Source organism: Dipodomys ordii, unplaced genomic scaffold (genome assembly GCF_000151885.1).
Source record: "Dipodomys ordii isolate 6190 unplaced genomic scaffold, Dord_2.0 Scaffold6, whole genome shotgun sequence".
Classification (NCBI taxonomy): domain Eukaryota; kingdom Metazoa; phylum Chordata; class Mammalia; order Rodentia; family Heteromyidae; genus Dipodomys; species Dipodomys ordii.
The window spans coordinates 5,194,947-5,211,003 of NW_012267222.1; the positions used below are offsets into that span (position 1 = coordinate 5,194,947).

General features: G+C 52.6%; 1 protein-coding gene across 1 annotated transcript; it reads right to left on the minus strand.

Annotated features, from left to right (window-relative positions):
- Positions 1-2,800: 2,800 nt before the first annotated feature.
- On the minus strand, positions 2,801-15,739 carry Eno1 (enolase 1, (alpha)). Its single transcript, XM_013034286.1, has 12 exons — positions 15,614-15,739; positions 13,169-13,262; positions 11,021-11,116; positions 9,412-9,470; positions 7,587-7,656; positions 7,197-7,330; positions 6,656-6,878; positions 5,215-5,412; positions 4,163-4,364; positions 3,872-3,980; positions 3,512-3,570; positions 2,801-3,212 (listed from the first exon to the last, which is right to left on the minus strand). The coding sequence occupies exons 2-12, from the start codon at positions 13,251-13,253 to the stop codon at positions 3,143-3,145; spliced, it is 1,305 nt and encodes a 434-aa protein (XP_012889740.1). The 5' UTR covers positions 13,254-13,262; positions 15,614-15,739; the 3' UTR covers positions 2,801-3,142.
- Positions 15,740-16,057: the final 318 nt, after the last annotated feature.

A 16,057-nucleotide genomic window follows, 5' to 3' on the forward strand; every position in this document is an offset into this window, starting at 1 on the left:
TACACACACACACACAGAGGCCTGGCACTGGAGGCTCACACCAGTAACCCTAGCTACTAAGGAGACTGAGATCTGAAAATTATGGTCCACAACCAGACCAGGCAGAAAAAAAAAACATGAAATTCTTATTTCCCATGAACCGGCAAAACCCAGAAGTGGAGATATAGTACCCAACTTGAACTGGAAAAGCTAAGGGACAGCACCCGGCCCCAAGTTCAGATCTCACTTTTGCCTGGCATGTGCACACACATTAAGATAAGCTCGCAAAAGCACAGGGAGCTACTTTGGGACCCACTGCCCATTTGCAGTTCACAAGACCCAGAACCTGCGTTGGTTTTTCTCTTGCTTTTTGCCCACAGGTAAGGATGACAGGGCCTGTTTGATCATTTTGTTGGGAGGAAAAACTGAATTGAACTAAGTCATTGTGTTCAACACACGTGCGACCCCTGGGACAGCCTCAGGCTACTGCAGACAAAACCAGAGCCAGACTGAGGCCTGGCCCTGCTCTGCGGGGGGACCAAGCTGGGACCCAATGCTCAGGATAGCCCACCTGGCTGCACCCCAGAACCCAGCACAAAGCTTGGTAACAAGCAGCTCCCGGCAGGGCCCCTCTCCAGTGGGGGCTGCCCCGTGGACAGTGTTGGTGGCCCTCATCGCCCACCTGGCTGCCTCCCTTTTGTCTCCCTGCAAGCCTGGCATTTGATCTCTGGCTGGTCCACAACCTGGCAGCCTTGGCTTATTTTCCAGCTACACTGCAGGGGGAATTGGGGAATTTCAGTCACAAAAATGCCTTCAGGGGCTGGGAAGGTAACTCAGTTGTAGAGTGCTTGTCTTGCATGCATGAAGCCCTGGGTCCCACTCCTTAGCACCACACACACACACAGAAAAAGCCAGAAGTGGCGCTGTGGCTCAAGTGGTAGAGCACTAGTCTTGCACAAAAGCAGCTCAGAGACAGAGCCCAGGCCCTAAGTTCACGCTCCAGGAGTGGTAAGGAACTCTTCAGCTTGTTGGGGAGACTCTTGAGTCCACTGGGGTAGGGTGGGGTGAACTTGCTTTTGTTCTAATGCTGGAGGGCCAGGAATTTCTGGGTTGGATGACCACAGGTGATCTGTGGGAAAGTATAATAGGAAGCACCAGTGGCTCATGCCTGTAATCCTAGCTACTCAGGAGGCCCAGATCTGAGGATTATGGTTCAAAGCCAGAACAGGCAGGAAAGTCCATGAGACTATCTCCAATAAACCACTAGAAAACCAGAAGTGGTGCTGTGGCTCAAGTGGTAGAGGACTAGCCAAGCTGAAGAGAGCACACAGGCCCCCCCAAAAAAGCAGAGAATATTAACAAGTGCTAATGAAGCTGTTCCAGACCCCAGGACTGTCTACACTGATGGCTTTCTGGAAAAGTGGAATTAATGTTGGCAGTCTTTATCGGTTGTGAGGCCTGGGTTCTGTTCAACTCTTTAAGGCTAGCACTTGAGCCATAGTCCCACTTGCAACATTTTCTGCTTGTGTGCTGCTGAGGAATGGAACCCAGGGTCTCATGCATGCAAGGCAAGCGCTCTACCACTGAGTCACCTTCCCAGCCCAACGTTGGCTGTCTTGCTGCCACAGGCCTTGAACAAAGGTTCATGCAGAGCAGCCAGCAATGGAAGCACAGCTCAGGGGATCTGACAGGTCCCTGTCAGTAGCCGGGATTTAATAGGCAGTATCAATTGCGATTGGATGGCAGTCACATTGCCACATGGTGTCACTCTGTCCTTGTTACATGGAGTCATTTATGGCAATAGGGTTGTCAATTTGCTAGGGCACCAATTATTGAAACACTAAACCGAGGTGCTACTGTGAAAGTGTTTTTTTAGTTGCAATCAACTAATTAGTAACCTGAGGGGTGGTCAGGATAAAAGTGAAAGCTGCACACTACTAGGGAGGGGCACTGTGCAAACAATCTATAATCACAGTTTGGCACTGGTAGCCCACACTTGTAATCCTAGTTACTCAGGAAGCTAAGATCTGAAGATTGTAGTTGGAAGCCAACTGAGGTAGGAAAAGCCTGAGACTCCAACTAACCACCAATAAGTCAGATATACAGGGATGACTCAAATGGTAGAACATTAGCTTTGATCACAAAGCCTCGATGTAGGACTCAGATTGTCCCAGTAGACAGCCTAGTCAGCTAGTGTTGGAAGCAAGACCAAGGTTTCACAGAAACCAAATTTTGTCAGTCATGTCCCTCAGCTCAAGGCTAGCGCTCTACCACTTGAGCTACAGTACCTCTTCCAGTTTTCTGGTGGTTCTCCCTGTGATTCTGCTTGTCTGTGCTTTTAGGATTGGGGGAAATGAGCAGTGGGCATGTTTGTCACAAGAAGCCCCCTAACTAGCTCTCTAGAGAAAAGGCTAAAATGAACTCAAGATACTCAAGAATTTTAGAGTGAAAATATTCACGTAAGCTAATACTTCACCTGTTTTTGCACTTTTCAGATGAATTCTGAGACCTTCTCAGCCTCTATCTCCCACCCGAGGGCATTGCGTTTTTTTGAGATGGGCACTGTTACCTCAGCTGACCCCCTGCCTTGGCCTCCTGAACGCTGGGCTTATTACAGGCATGCAGGACTATATCCTGCCCCTTAAACACACAACTTCTCCAGGATGGTTTTCAGGAGTCCTGGCTTGGACAACTATGGGGACAGGGGCCATCAGACCCTTCACATCTATCTCTGGGACATCCCTCAAAGTCTGGCCGCAGGCCCCGCTGTGACGGAAGACACAAGGACGGACAGCAGCCGGCTCCCCACACTCGGTGCGCGCGGGTCACTGAGCCTTTTATTTCGCACGTATAACCACTGGGGATCTAGCCTGTGGCCACCTTGGCAATTGCACTGGAGGTGCTCGTGGCTCCAGACAGCAGGTGGCAAGCATGGTGACGATGATTGGGGCCAATGACATGATTACAGAGCTAGGATCTGAACAGGGTGCCCGTGGTCGGGCCTGTTTTGTGCACAAGTTCTAAGGAAGCAGTAGAGAAGGGAACAAACTACACGAAGGCCCCAGCTCAGGGGGCCTCCCGCTGCGCTCCGACGTTGTGGGCAGGGGTTACACAGCTGATGGTGACAGAAGGTGCTGGAAGCTCAGGCTGGCCTGCCCGTGGCTTACTCGGCCAGAGGGTTTCTGAAGTTCCTGCCGGCAAACATGGCCTTGCTGCCCAGCTCCTCCTCGATTCTTAGGTGAAGGGAGAGGAAAAGGGTGAAGTTAGATGTTAGTGCAGCCCCTCCCACCCACGTGATGGGGTCAGGGATGCTGCCACTGGACCAAGTGACACCAGAGCTCAGGGCTTCCCAGTGACAAGAGCCAAAGAGACGGGCCACCATGAGGGGCTCCCTACTGATGCCATCCCACCAGCTCTGAACCCATGGCTGCATCGCACAGGGCTATGTGCCGCCTCCCACCACAAGATGGCAGCATCACACGAAACGGGCTCGCAGCCCTGCCCACCCCAGGGGCTCAGAAAGCCTCTTTACCTCAGGATCTGGTTGTACTTGGCGAGGCGCTCGGATCTGCAGGGTGCACCAGTCTTGATCTGCAGGGAGACCAAGGCCATGTTACTTGTGGGGGACACAGTGCTGGTTGTGGGAGAGGCCCTGGGGCTGTCTCATAGGAAGACCCCAACAGGGAGCCCAGCTGTGCAGGGAACAAGGCATCAGCTCCCACTCTTTCCCGAGGGTAGTGGTTGGTGTCACTACATTGGCCAGGTAGGGCTTGAACCTGTGATCCTCCTGCCTCACAGGCTGAGCCACCAGAAGGCTGAGGAAGAACGGCACCCGTCCCATCCTCCACTGTGGGTCTTCCAGCGAGGGCACCCGTGCCCCCACGGCTCTCACCTGGCCCGTGCAGAGCCCCACCACCAAGTCGGCGATGAAGGTGTCCTCCGTTTCTCCAGAGCGATGCGACACCATCACACCCCAACCGTTGGACTGGGCCAGCTTGCACCTGAGGTCAGAAATAACCCAGAAGCATGATTGTGGTCCAGAGCAGAGCCATGGACACTAACCAGAGGGCTCAGCACCAGCACCTGCCCCTGACAGAGGACAGGCTGGCGGCAGTGGCGGCAGAGCCTCCTTTGTGGTCTTCTCCCCCGCCACGTCCCATCTGCTAAGGTTCGGGGCACTCACGCCTGCAGGGACTCTGTCACAGAGCCGATCTGGTTCACTTTGAGCAGCAGGCAGTTGCACGCCTGTTCCTCCACGGCCTTGGCGATCCGCTTCGGGTTGGTCACAGTCAGATCGTCCCCGACCACCTGGATGCCAGCCGAAGCCGTGAAGTTCTTCCACGCCTGCCAGTCGTCCTGGTCAAAGGGGTCTTCAATGGACACCACTGGGGAGAGACATGCGAGGTGAGGCTTGGTGGAGGTTTCAGCCAGGACAGGAGGGAAGGAGGGAGGGAGGGAGGGAAGGCGGGCTCTCCCACCAACTCTGGGAAACCTTGCTTATACACCTGGCACAAAGGGTATTTTTTCTTGACACAGGGTCTTGTGTTGAACTAAGTTCTCTTGCCTCAACTTCCCAAGTGCTGTGATTAAGGCATGTGCCACTGAATACAGCTCAGTTTTTTCCTCTGGTTTGAGGTTAATGCCACTGAGAATAAGTGCAGAACTGTACACTCAAAAACACAGAGATCCTGTCTCAAAAAAACAAGACCAACAAGTAATGAGACCACGTCTTAGACCCTAAGCTGAGCTTGCGGGCAGGAGCTCTGGTACAGTCGGCCGTACTTCTAGCCCATCAGCATGGGTTATCTTATTTTATTTGCCAGTCCTGGGGCTTGAACTCTGGGCCTGAGCTCTGTCTCTGAGTTTCTTTTGTTCAAGGCTGGCACTCTACCACTTGAACCACAAAGAGTGCCACGTCTTGCCTTTTCTGTGTATATAGTATTGAGGAATAGAACCCAGGGCTTCATGCGTGCAAAGCAAGAACTCCAACATTCAGCCACATTCCCAGTCCAGTAGTTTACTTTGAAACAGGGCTCTGCTTTATACCAAAGCCGAGCCTGGGTGGGATCCTCCCATGGGGAGTTGAGTTACTGGTGGGGGGCGGGGCGCAGGGGAAGTGTGGCGTGGCATGTGTGCCAGCACACGCAGCCACTGAGAGGTAGCGTGACAGTGCCTTCTCCACAAGGGCAGCCCGTGACAAAGCCCTGGGAGGCCGGTGGTGGCAGGAGCTCTCACCCGGGTAGTCCTTGATGAAGGACTTGTACAGGTCAGCCAGCTCGTCGGGCATGATGTATCTGCTGGGATCATCCGGAGACTTGAAGTCCAGGTCATACTTCCCAGAGCGGAAGAACTCAGAAGCAGCCACGTCCATGCCAATGACAACCTTATCGGTGTAGCCAGCCTTTCCAATCGCAGTCTTGAGCAGCTCCAGGGCTGGAAAGAGACAGGGCAGCGAGTGTGGGTGACGGTGAGTGTAAGTAGGATTTCCTACAAACAGCTGGCAGGTGAGGCTATAACAGAAAAAGCCAATTCTCTGGCCCAGTCATGGGCTGTGAGAACGCTAGGAGCTTTTTAATTCTTTTTTTAAATGTCAGGGTTGATTCTAAGCACACAGCTCTTTCTATGGTGGGACGTTCAGTTCACTGCCCAGACACAGCCGCAGTGAGAAGAAGCAATCATTTGTCTGGTGGAATCAGCTTAGATCCACGAAGACTGGCATCCTGGCTGTGTGGAGCTCGGGCCGGGCCCAGCCCCACCCAGACAGCTGACTCCAGACACTTGGCTCCTGGGCCTATTCAGCGCTATAAGCTATTAGGTTAAACCAGGGGAAATTCCATTTCATACAAGTCAAAAAAATCTCATCAGGTTCATTCAAATACCCAGATGGGCTGGGCAATGATGACTGCCGGCAGAATCTAACCACTCAGGAGGCAAAAATCTGAAGATTACAATTTGAAGCCCACTGGGCAACAAAACCTATGGGACTCCCACTTCCAATAAACTACCCAAAAAAGCTGCAAGTAGAACTGTGGCCCAAGTGGTCAAGTACTACCCTTGAGCAAAAAAAAACAGGGACAGCACCCAGGACCTGAGTTGAAGCCCAGGCCTGGGACAAAAAAATAAATGACAGACGCTTTCCTCACTAGCTGTCCTTGCAGGCAACACGCTCACGCTCACGCTCACGCACGGCCACCTCCGGTCGTCAGCAGAGAGCCGTTTATGTGGAAACCTTTCCATACCATCCACACGTTTCTCAAAAGCCTTGAGTCAAAGCCAAAAAACCTGTTTGAACAACTACTGTAATTAATGGCTAAGTGTGTTGGTATATGCCTTTAAGACAGGACTGCTTGAGGCCAGAGCTGAGGGCCAGCATGGCAGAGTAACGGTGGTACCTTATCTCAACACTGAACCGCAGTCGAATGCATCAAAATACTTAACACAGTCTTGAATACCAGGTGTATTCTGTGCACACCTCAAATCTACTCTGCCAAGGCAAGAATGCCAGGGAATAAACCACCTCCACACCAGGCCACTTAGAAATGAAGAGATTGCTGTTTAGGTAGAGAGAGACTCCCTCTGTTGTAGGCCCGGCTGGCCTTCAGCTGTTGGCCCTTCTGACTGGCGTGTGCCATGTTTGTCTGCAGACGGGGAAGCCGCGCGGCCCTCTTGTCTTTACCTTCCTTGTTCTCCAGGATGTTAGGGGCGAAGCCGCCCTCGTCGCCCACATTGGTCGCGTCCTTCCCGTATTTCTCCTTGATGACATTCTTCAGGTTGTGGTACACCTCCGCCCCGATGCGCATGGCCTCCCTGAAGCTCGAGGCCCCCACGGGAAGGATCATGAACTCCTGCATGGCCAGCTTGTTACCGGCATGAGACCCCCCGTTGATCACGTTGAAAGCCTGGGGAAGCAGAGGAGAAACATGCAACAGCACGCTTGATTTTGGGGGGGGGGCTAGGGAGTGTCTATGGGGCCGTGGGGGGGGGGCTGTCTTTTAGAACTGCAATTCTGAGCAAGAAATACTGTGGCTGCCCATCACAAATCAAATCAAGGGAGATAAGACAAGGTCGAGTCACCAGTCAAGGAGCACTCAGCAGGCGGCAGGCCTCCAGAGCTGCAGATCACAGCGAGGAGGTGCAGGCGTGGAGGGGTTCTGGCTCCAGAGGGAGTGGACCCCCTCAGCACCGTCTTGCTCATCGAGTCCCAAGGAGCCACTCACCGGGACTGGCAGGATGACCTCGGTGTTGCCCGCCAAGTCAGCGATGTGGCGGTACAGCGGCACCCCCTTCTCCACCGCACCAGCCTTGCAGACAGCAAGGGACACGCCCAGGATGGCGTTGGCACCAAACTTGGCTAGAATGGAACGAGGTGAGTTTGAATGAATGGCTGCCGTGAGGTCCTCCTCCTGTTGTTCACCTCACGAGTCATGGAGCACAGTGTGTGGGGCTCCGTGCTGCCCTGCCCCAGCTATTGTAAGGCCACTGCCATTCAATCCCCCTGCCCCGAGACCTCTCCTGCTGGGGTACAGAAGCAGGAAAAGCCAGACTGTCACACTGGGCTCTGGAGCCTCAAATGGAAAGTTCCCTAAATGTCCCCCGCCAGCACTCACATTTGTTCTCAGTGCCGTCCATCTCGAGCATCAGTTTGTCGATCTTCTCCTGCTCCACCACATTCAGTTTCTAGAGGGGAGGGGGAGAGGGAGGGGCAGGGTGAGCACTAGGCCACGGGGCGAGCCCAGCCCTCCTGTCATTGTAGCAGGAGAACTTTGGAACTGTGCAAAGTCAAAACTGACTCTGTGCTCTATTTGTTTTATGGGCCAAAAGGAGACTGGGCGTGAGCTGCGTGGCAGAGGCCGTGCTGAGCACGCACAAGGCCCTGGGTTTGAGCTCCAGCATGCACCCCCGGCCAAGTGGGAAATAAGAAAAAACGAAACTGCCTGTGACTCATTTCCAAGGTCCCCGCCACACAGGCCACGCTTGTCTGGCACAGGCTGACTGGTCGCTCCACGGGTCTAACAGCGCTCACCGTTTACTCAGGAGCCGGCCCGCAAGGGCTGGCTCTTAGGCCACCTCTCATGACTCTGACCCAGGACAAGCCACCCTCCCTGCGCAGGTCAGGCCCCCCTTGCAGGCAGTCCAGAATAGCTTAGTATAATGCCTGCGGCTTGAACATGGATATTGGCAGAGAAGCTAGTAACGCTGGTGTCTAGAATTCTTGGGGGGGGGGTTCAAAATATTTTCTTTTTAGTCAACACTGGCATTATTTTAAAAGCCTCCCAGTTCTGTCATAAAATGCCAAAGGAAAATGATCTACAACCTCATGCCATGTTAACAACCTGGCACCTGTCACTTCTGACAAGGCGTCATTGAGAAAACGAAACAGCTGCCTAGCACAGGAGCTCAGCTTTCTGCCGTAGCCATGCCAGTGAGGACACGAGGGGACAAAGAACTAGGTGTGTGGTGTGCCAGGAGACCAACAGTGGGGCGGGCCGGCATTGTGTTGACGAGGAATTAATTACCTCTGGGGACCAGTTGGGCAGGGAGCAATTAGAGGATGCCATAAAGGCCAGGCCCAAATAAACAAGTGGGGGACTTGACAAAGGAGCCCCTCATTTCCCACGGCAAATGCAAAGCAAGAGGGATTAGATGCGTGAACACGAGGCTGGAGGGATGGGAGCTGAGAGCGCTCGGGACAGGGCTTACCACCCCCCCACCGGGGACTCTGTGGAGATTGTGGAAGGATAAAAGAGGTTTTGGCCGAATTTATCTATAGCAGCTCTACTTTTCTGTTTGATGTATTAAGTTTTAGTAAGATGTTTGATGTAGGCGCCGCCGCCGGTGGCTCGCGTCTGTAATCCTAGCTACTCAAGAGGCTGAGATCTGAAGATCACGGTATGAAGCCAGGAGCTGTATTTCAAATGGTAGAGCTTCTGCCTGGGGCAAAATGGCTCAGAAACATCAGCAAGCTGAGTTCAAACCCCAGAACTGGTATAAAAAAATTAAAAGGGGGAGTGCAGGGATGGAACTTGGGGTTTGAACATGTGAAACCCACGTTCTTCTGTTGAGCTACAGCCACTCAACAAGGTTTCACATTAACGACATTTCCACTGTTAGAAACAATGTCAGTAAAACATAAAGCTTTCTGAAGTTCATGAAAAATGAGTCATCATGGCCCGTACCTCCACACCCCATAGAGCTGTCCTTAAACCGTGGGCCATAATTTCCCAAAACACAACAGTATCAGAAAAACCATTCCAGGTGCTATAGAAATGGACAGAGGCAGGAGCCAGGTTAGATGGGGCTCATGCATATGCAGCTCTCATGCACAGCAGGGAATCCAATCTGCATGTCTGGCTCTCAGAATAAGCTCTTCTGTGGGTGGGAAAGGCCCTGGGAGCATGGATACACATTAGTTATCAGGAGGGCGCGTCCTACCTTGCTAACCAGGGCAGGTGCAATAGTTTTATTGATGTGCTCAACAGCCTGTGAAACACCTAGAAGGAACAATCAAATCAAATTACTGACAGTAACTGGAATGTGCAGGCTTGAGCAGCATTGATAGAACACTAAAAAGATGGGTCCAGAGTCTGAGTCCCTCCAAACCCCTCCAGACGGTTTTTTTTTTAGCTCCTCCATCCACTGCTTTCCCTCTGCAATGGGACTTGCTGGCCCAGTCTGAGTGCTCTTCCCTAGGGGTTAGAGCCACACAAGGAGCAACCAGCTCAGGACCGCATGAGGGAGATTAGTGTCAAGACCATGCACTGAGCACATCAGCCTCACCCCGCAGGATGCAGCGTTTACCTGTGTACACAAGGCTGGTGCCAGGAACTCATTAACATATTTAACGGGCCTGGAGACACCTGTCCAGTAGACGTGGACAGAGAAGGAAAGAAAAAGAGACTGAGAAGGGGACAGGGTTCAAGGACATGGAGGACAGAGGGTGAACGGGAGGTATTGCAGGGACAAAGGCTGGCTTGAGGCACAGAACCCACAGCTCCAACATGTGGGGCCAGCACTCATGACAGTAGGTGCACAGGCTCTCAGCTCTTGCTCAACCCTGGCCCTGGCTGCCCCTCCCGTGTCAGGATCGGGATGCGCATGCACTGTGCATGTGTTCATCGCTATAGAAGGAGACTTTTGCCCTCCCAGGAGAGAAGCAATGCACTGGGGGAGGGTTGCTGCCCCTGGGGAAAGGCGGGGCCAGCCCTACATCCAGTCAGAACCGGGCCACACAGGTTTCTTTTCTGGCAAGGGGAAGAGTGCACAAAGGCTAACAAATGAATCCACACACAGCTGCCAGGGAGGGAGGGGCTACTTCAACAAAACAGTGCTCCTGAGAACCAGTCAATAGGAAAGCAAAGTGACTTTCTAGTCACTGAGGCCTCCCGGAGCCCAGCCTTCGCTGGGCCTTCCTTATACATCTTGTTACCCCACAGCACGGGACACCTGCCTGTGTAATTGACAGTTTTTGGTTGGTCGTGGGACTTGGAACGCTGGGGCTTAGGCGCTGTCCCTCAGCTCCTCAGCTCAAGGCGAGCGCTCTACTGCTTCAGCCATAGTGCCCTGTCCGGTTTTCTAGTAGTTTATTGGACTTTCCTTGCCGGGGCTGGCTTTGCACTATGATCCTCAGATCTCATCATCAAGTAGCTAGGATCACAGGCGTGAGCCACGGCGCCCGGTTTTGACTGCGCAATTTTTATAGCTCCTTCTCTCATGCTTAGGCACCCTGGCCTAACAAGGCGGAATCTTTTAGATTAGAAATAAACTGCAGCCTGGCACTAGTGGCTCATGCCTGTAATCCCAGCTACTCAGGAGGCTGAGATCTGAGGACCAAGGTTCAAAGCCAGTCCAGGTAGGAAAGTATGTGAATGAATAAATTATCAAAAAGCCAGAACTGGAGCTGAGGCTCACGTGGCAAAACACCTGCCTTGAGTATAGTGCTCACTGATACTGGGAGTGAAACCTGAAATAAAGTCCCACTATTAGGGTGCTGGGATCTGGGGAAGGGCAGGAGAGGGTGGTCCTACTTTCCTCCAAACCTTACCCTTCCCCAAGTAGCGAGTCTTATCATTGTCTCGGAGCTCCAGGGCCTCGTAGATACCAGTAGAGGCACCACTGGGCACAGCAGCACGGAAGAGACCTGTAGAAGAGGGGAAACGTGGTGAGCAGAGTGCAGCCCAACCCCCACCCCCAGATGGCACGTGGGTGGCAGCACTAGCCGAGTCACATCTTTCCTCCACCCTCTCATTTTGGTGATTTTGCAGTGCAGACTCCAGCACAAGTGATTTCTCAGGTTTAAAGAAAAATGACTCGGGGTTGAGAATGTGACTTAGTGCTAGAGTGCTTGGCCAGCATGTATGAAGCCCTGAGTTTGATTCCTCAGTACCTCGTAAACAGAAAAAGCCAGCAAAGGCACTGTGGATCAAGCAGCAGAGTGCTAGCCTTGAGCAAAAAGCTCACAGTGCTCAGGCCTGACTTCAAGCCCCAGGACTGACCAAGAAAACTGATTTACAAGCCAGGTACTGCAGCTCATGCCTGCAATCTTAGCTGCTCAGGAGGCTGAGATCTGAGGATCACAGTTCAAAGCCAGCCCAGGGAGGAAAAGTCTAAGATTCTCATGTCTAATTAACCATAAGAAAAGTGGAAGTGGCTCTGTGGTTCAAAAAGTTAAGAGTGCTAGCCTTAAGCAGAAATGCTCAGAGTTCAAGCCCTAGGACCAGCAAGAAAGATTTACAGATCACCTCTCCCAGGCGTTCTATCACTGGCTGGCACTGCCTGGCAAAAACCAGGTAGGAGACTGAAGGTGCTCTGATTCCTACCTGAGGTAAAAAAGTAGGAACTGGAAACTAGTTGGCTCTATGAGAAACTTCCATCTTAAGCTTCCATCCGGATAGTGATGAGTGCTGTTTTGGGAATCTCTACCCAATTGCAAAGTACAAAACAGAACAGACGTCAAAAAGGAATGAAGGGCTGGGAAGGTGGCTCAGTGGTAGAGCGCTTGCCTTGCATGCCTGAGGCCCTGGGTTTGATTCCTCAGCACCATATAAGCAAAAAGAAAAAAAGCTGGAAGTGGCGCTGTGGCTCAAGTGGTAGAGCGCTAGCCTTGAGCTGAAGAGCTGAGGGACAGCGCCCAGGCCCAGAGTTCATGCCCCACAACCAGAACCCCCCCCAAAAGGAATGAATGAAAACGAACACTAATCCCAGTCCTGCAAACACAGGAACCAGCTGTAGGGCCAAACCTATGCCACCTAGCACAGAACAGCACATCCTGGCACACAGCCTGAGTAGACTCAGAACTCACTGCAATGCACATGCCCAGGAGAAGTAGGCGCCCCACCCACCCAGTGCCTCGCCAAAGGAAAGCAGAAACATGGGCAGCCTTGTGGTAAGGAAGACAAGCCTTGAAGATTCTGCCTTTTGGTTGGGGGGGCGGGCTAGGGGCAGACAGGAAGGGAAGGGCTATGCTCCAGTGCCAGCCTGTGACTCAGACAGTGACTCAGCTCTGACCAGCAGATCCAGGACTAGCCCTTCTGCTTGGGAGTCCTTTCGAACAGTACCTACTATGTTCACTTCTAAAAGAGAAAACTGTGGGAGGTAAATGAGGAGGGCAGAAGCTTAGGGCCTCTTCTTAAAGCTTTTTCTCCCTCAGCCACTTGAGCAGCTAGGGGTTCAGGCACAAGCTACTCACGGGCACCTAGCTAAAGTAAAAGCTCCGAGAACCCCACCAGGTACCGCTTTTACATGGAAGAACTCTTCTCTGGAGGATGGGCACAGAGAATGACCTGGTTAAGAGGCTTTGGATTGTCCCTGAGTGCAAAGTAAAAGTAACCTCCCAAATCCTCCATTCAAGAGACCAGAGACAAGGATGAAGGGTATTCTAATCACACCTGCCTGTCCGTCCCCCTTCACCTTTCCTTGTCAAGAGCAAAGGATATCCTATTGCTGCTTATTTGGTCAGAGAAAGCTATGTAGCCAAGAACTAGCGTTGAGCCCTTTTAAGGACAAGGTCTCAAGGAGTCACCTTACTTCCCTGCTTCACTGACAGGAAAGCCAAACCACATTCTGTTTTAATTATGAAGCAGAAGCAAGACGAGGACTGTCCTCTCCCTCTAGGAGTCACAGCCCACGAGCATGTGTAGATAGACTCAGGTCAAACAACAGAAGCAAGCATGGGAAAGTGTGTGGCACTTACCTTTGGAGGTGTAGAGATCAACCTCCACGGTGGGATTCCCACGAGAGTCAAAGATCTCTCTGGCATGGATCTTCAAAATAGACATGGCGAATTCCTGTGGGAAAAACAGTTTCTTCCTTATTTAAACTATAACTCGGCATTTGCATATTCATGCAGCGGGCTACCATGCTTGCCTGGCCTGCTCAGAGCCTGGGGTTAGATCCCAGCACTGCTCAGAAGAATACAAGTAGGGGCTGGGAAGGTGGCTCAGTGGTAGAGCGCTTGCCTTGCATGCATGAGGCCCTGGGTTCGATTCTTCAGCACCACATAAGCAGAAAAGAAAGCCAGAAGTGGTGCTGTGGCTCAAGTGGTAGAGTGCTACCCTTGAGCTGAAGAGGTGAGGGACAGCACCCAGGCCCAGAGTTCAGGCCCCATGACCGGACCCTCCCCCCAAAAAAGAATACATGTAGGCTAGGAACACAGTTCTGTAGTATGCATGTCATGTATACAAGGGGCCAGGTTAGCTTTTGGATGAGGATAGGAAACAAACTGGGACCAGCTCTGGAGGGCCTTTGGCCCATGCTTTTCAGATCTGCTATATAAAGAAATAAAACAACAACAAAAAGCTGAAAATGTATACACCTAGGAGAAAATGAACACAACTGGAAAGTGGTGGGTTGCTAACATGCAGAAGGGCTCTGATATGGGTCACTCTCACCAGTAATGAAGAGCGCTGAGTGGGGCAAAAAAAAGGAGAAATCTGGCTTTTAGAGCAATTGTGATTGAAGTTTGGGATTTAATTCACCAAATGAAGCCTGAGATAGCAGTAGCATGTTGGATGGGCAAATATTTGATAATCAGAAATTCTGAGATTGGAGGTCAGGACTGGTCATTGCTACCGCCATTTTCTGAGTCTCTCAAAATTCACAGCACGAGGCACAGCGTGGTGAGGCACAGCATGGTGGCGCACTCCACTAAATTCAGGCTTCAGGAAGCAAAGGCAGAAGAATCAAGAGTTTGAAGCCAGCCTAGAGTACATACCAAGAATGTCTTAAGTAAACCATAGTATTTGAGCAAGATAGGAGATGTGATTATTTCTCATTAGGATTCCTTTCAAAAGTCATTTTAACTGTTTTTAACATTTTAGGGAAGAAATATAACTTTTAAATAGAGGGAAGACTTTTTCTTTAAACAAAGAGACTGAGAAAGACCTGGGGTGGGGGAGGGAAAAGGATATATAGAAGAAACAAATAACAGGTCTTCAAAGAAAAGTCCTCTTCCTTTTCTTCCTTGGGGTTCTCCACAAAGGAAAATGGGTGAAGAACTTGAGAGAAATCAAGTGGCTAGGAAGGAAACTAGCACCAAGGGGAATTACCTAACTGGTCTCTGCTCTGACCATCTTTCCTAACACATTCTTAAGTAGCAAACGGGGCATTCTCTTAACTTCCAATATTAAAGTCCCGGCTCAAAGCCCATCTGGGCAGACAAATCTAACTCTTATCTCCAATTAGCCAGCGAGAGAGTTGTGACTTTAGCGGTACTTCACCCGTGAGATCAAAAGCTCCGGAGCCCCATCTTCCCCCCCCCCAAATCCTGAGTCCACTTGAGGTTTTATTGTCTCTTTAACAATGAAATTTTATTAGTCAAGAGCGTTTCATAGTGCTTTACTATATTCCAAAAGGTACACATATTTAAACATCTTCCTCGGCTCTGAAATTTTACTTAACTCTGAGTTTTGGAAAATTCCATGCCTGGAAAGCATTTTGTCAGGGGACCACACTACCTAGAGGGAAGGGCAGAGCGAACCGGAAGCTTCCTCAAATACATCGGACCGGGGCTGCGGGCGGCAGGCCAGGAAGCCCGCAGCGGCTCTTGCCTAACTCGGGCGAGGTCTCCCGAGGGCTTCCCAATTATCCCCCGGCTCGGTGGCACTTTCCTCAGGTCTAAGCACCAGTTAAACTGGTCACCGCTTATCCCGGATCAGCGACGGGCTGGACCAACCCTGTCGCCGGCCGCCACGTGGGGGGAGGGGACGGCAGCCTGCTGGGCATCTTTTCCCTCAGCCCCTTCCTCCATGTTGGAAGGGCCCGGTTTTAATGACCACGATCGGTCTCCCCGAGGCCTTCCGTTCCTCACCACGACTCCGATCCGTGCCTCGCACCCGCCGCCCCTGACCTTGAGAGCCCAGCTTCTCGGCCCCAGAGGTCCGGAATCACATGTTGATCTGCATCCTCCCGTCCAAGGAGTCCAACGCCCCACAGGCGCGCCTGCCGCCGCCCGCGCCCTGCAGCCGGCTCCGGCCCGCGGAGGGGGCTCGCGGGGCCGGCCCCGCGCCCCGGCAGGACGAGGTCGGCCCGCCCCGCACGTGCCCGCGGGGCCCCCTCGCCAACCCCGCGCCTTTTCTGAAGGGAAGGAGAACCCCCGAGCCGGAAAGCCCCCACGCACTCGCCCCTCTCGGAGCCGTACCTGGTGTGTGGATTCTTTCGACCCGGAAAGAAGAGGGGAGGGGGTGCAGCGGGAGTGCAGCCGACACAGAGCAGAGAGCCGCGAGATGCGAACGCCCCAAGTCCTCGAGCCGCTCTGGGCGCTTCCTCCCGCGAACTTCCTGCCCAGCTCGAGAGGCCACGCCCACTTCCCGCCTCCTGGTCCCGCCCTCCCCACGCCGCCTCGCTATTGGCCTGGAGAACCGTCACTCGGGCCCCTCCCTTGGAGAAGCGGGGTTGTGGCTGCCGCTTAAGCCTGCAGGCTTGCGGGGGGTGGGGGGGAATGACGATTAGGTGAAGAGGGGCTGACATGCTTGGGGGCCCGACACCCCAGTTGCTGGGTCGGGATGCGAAAGAACTTGTCATTGGGACACAGGGTGGAGCGGAGGGTCTGCGGAGCCAGAACCCCGGGGAGGGGCGGGTCAGC

Bases quoted from the DNA above. Each gene is read 5' to 3' on its own strand.
- Eno1 (XM_013034286.1), bottom strand. From the start codon at position 13,253: ATGTCTATTTTGAAGATCCATGCCAGAGAGATCTTTGACTCTCGTGGG. The intron at 9,471-11,020 runs GTAAGGTTTGGA...TGTTCCTTCTAG, and splicing joins GACTCGCTACTTGGGGAAGG to GTGTTTCACAGGCTGTTGAG. The intron at 4,365-5,214 runs GTGAGAGCTCCT...GTCTCTCCCCAG, and splicing joins CTTCATCAAGGACTACCCGG to TGGTGTCCATTGAAGACCCC.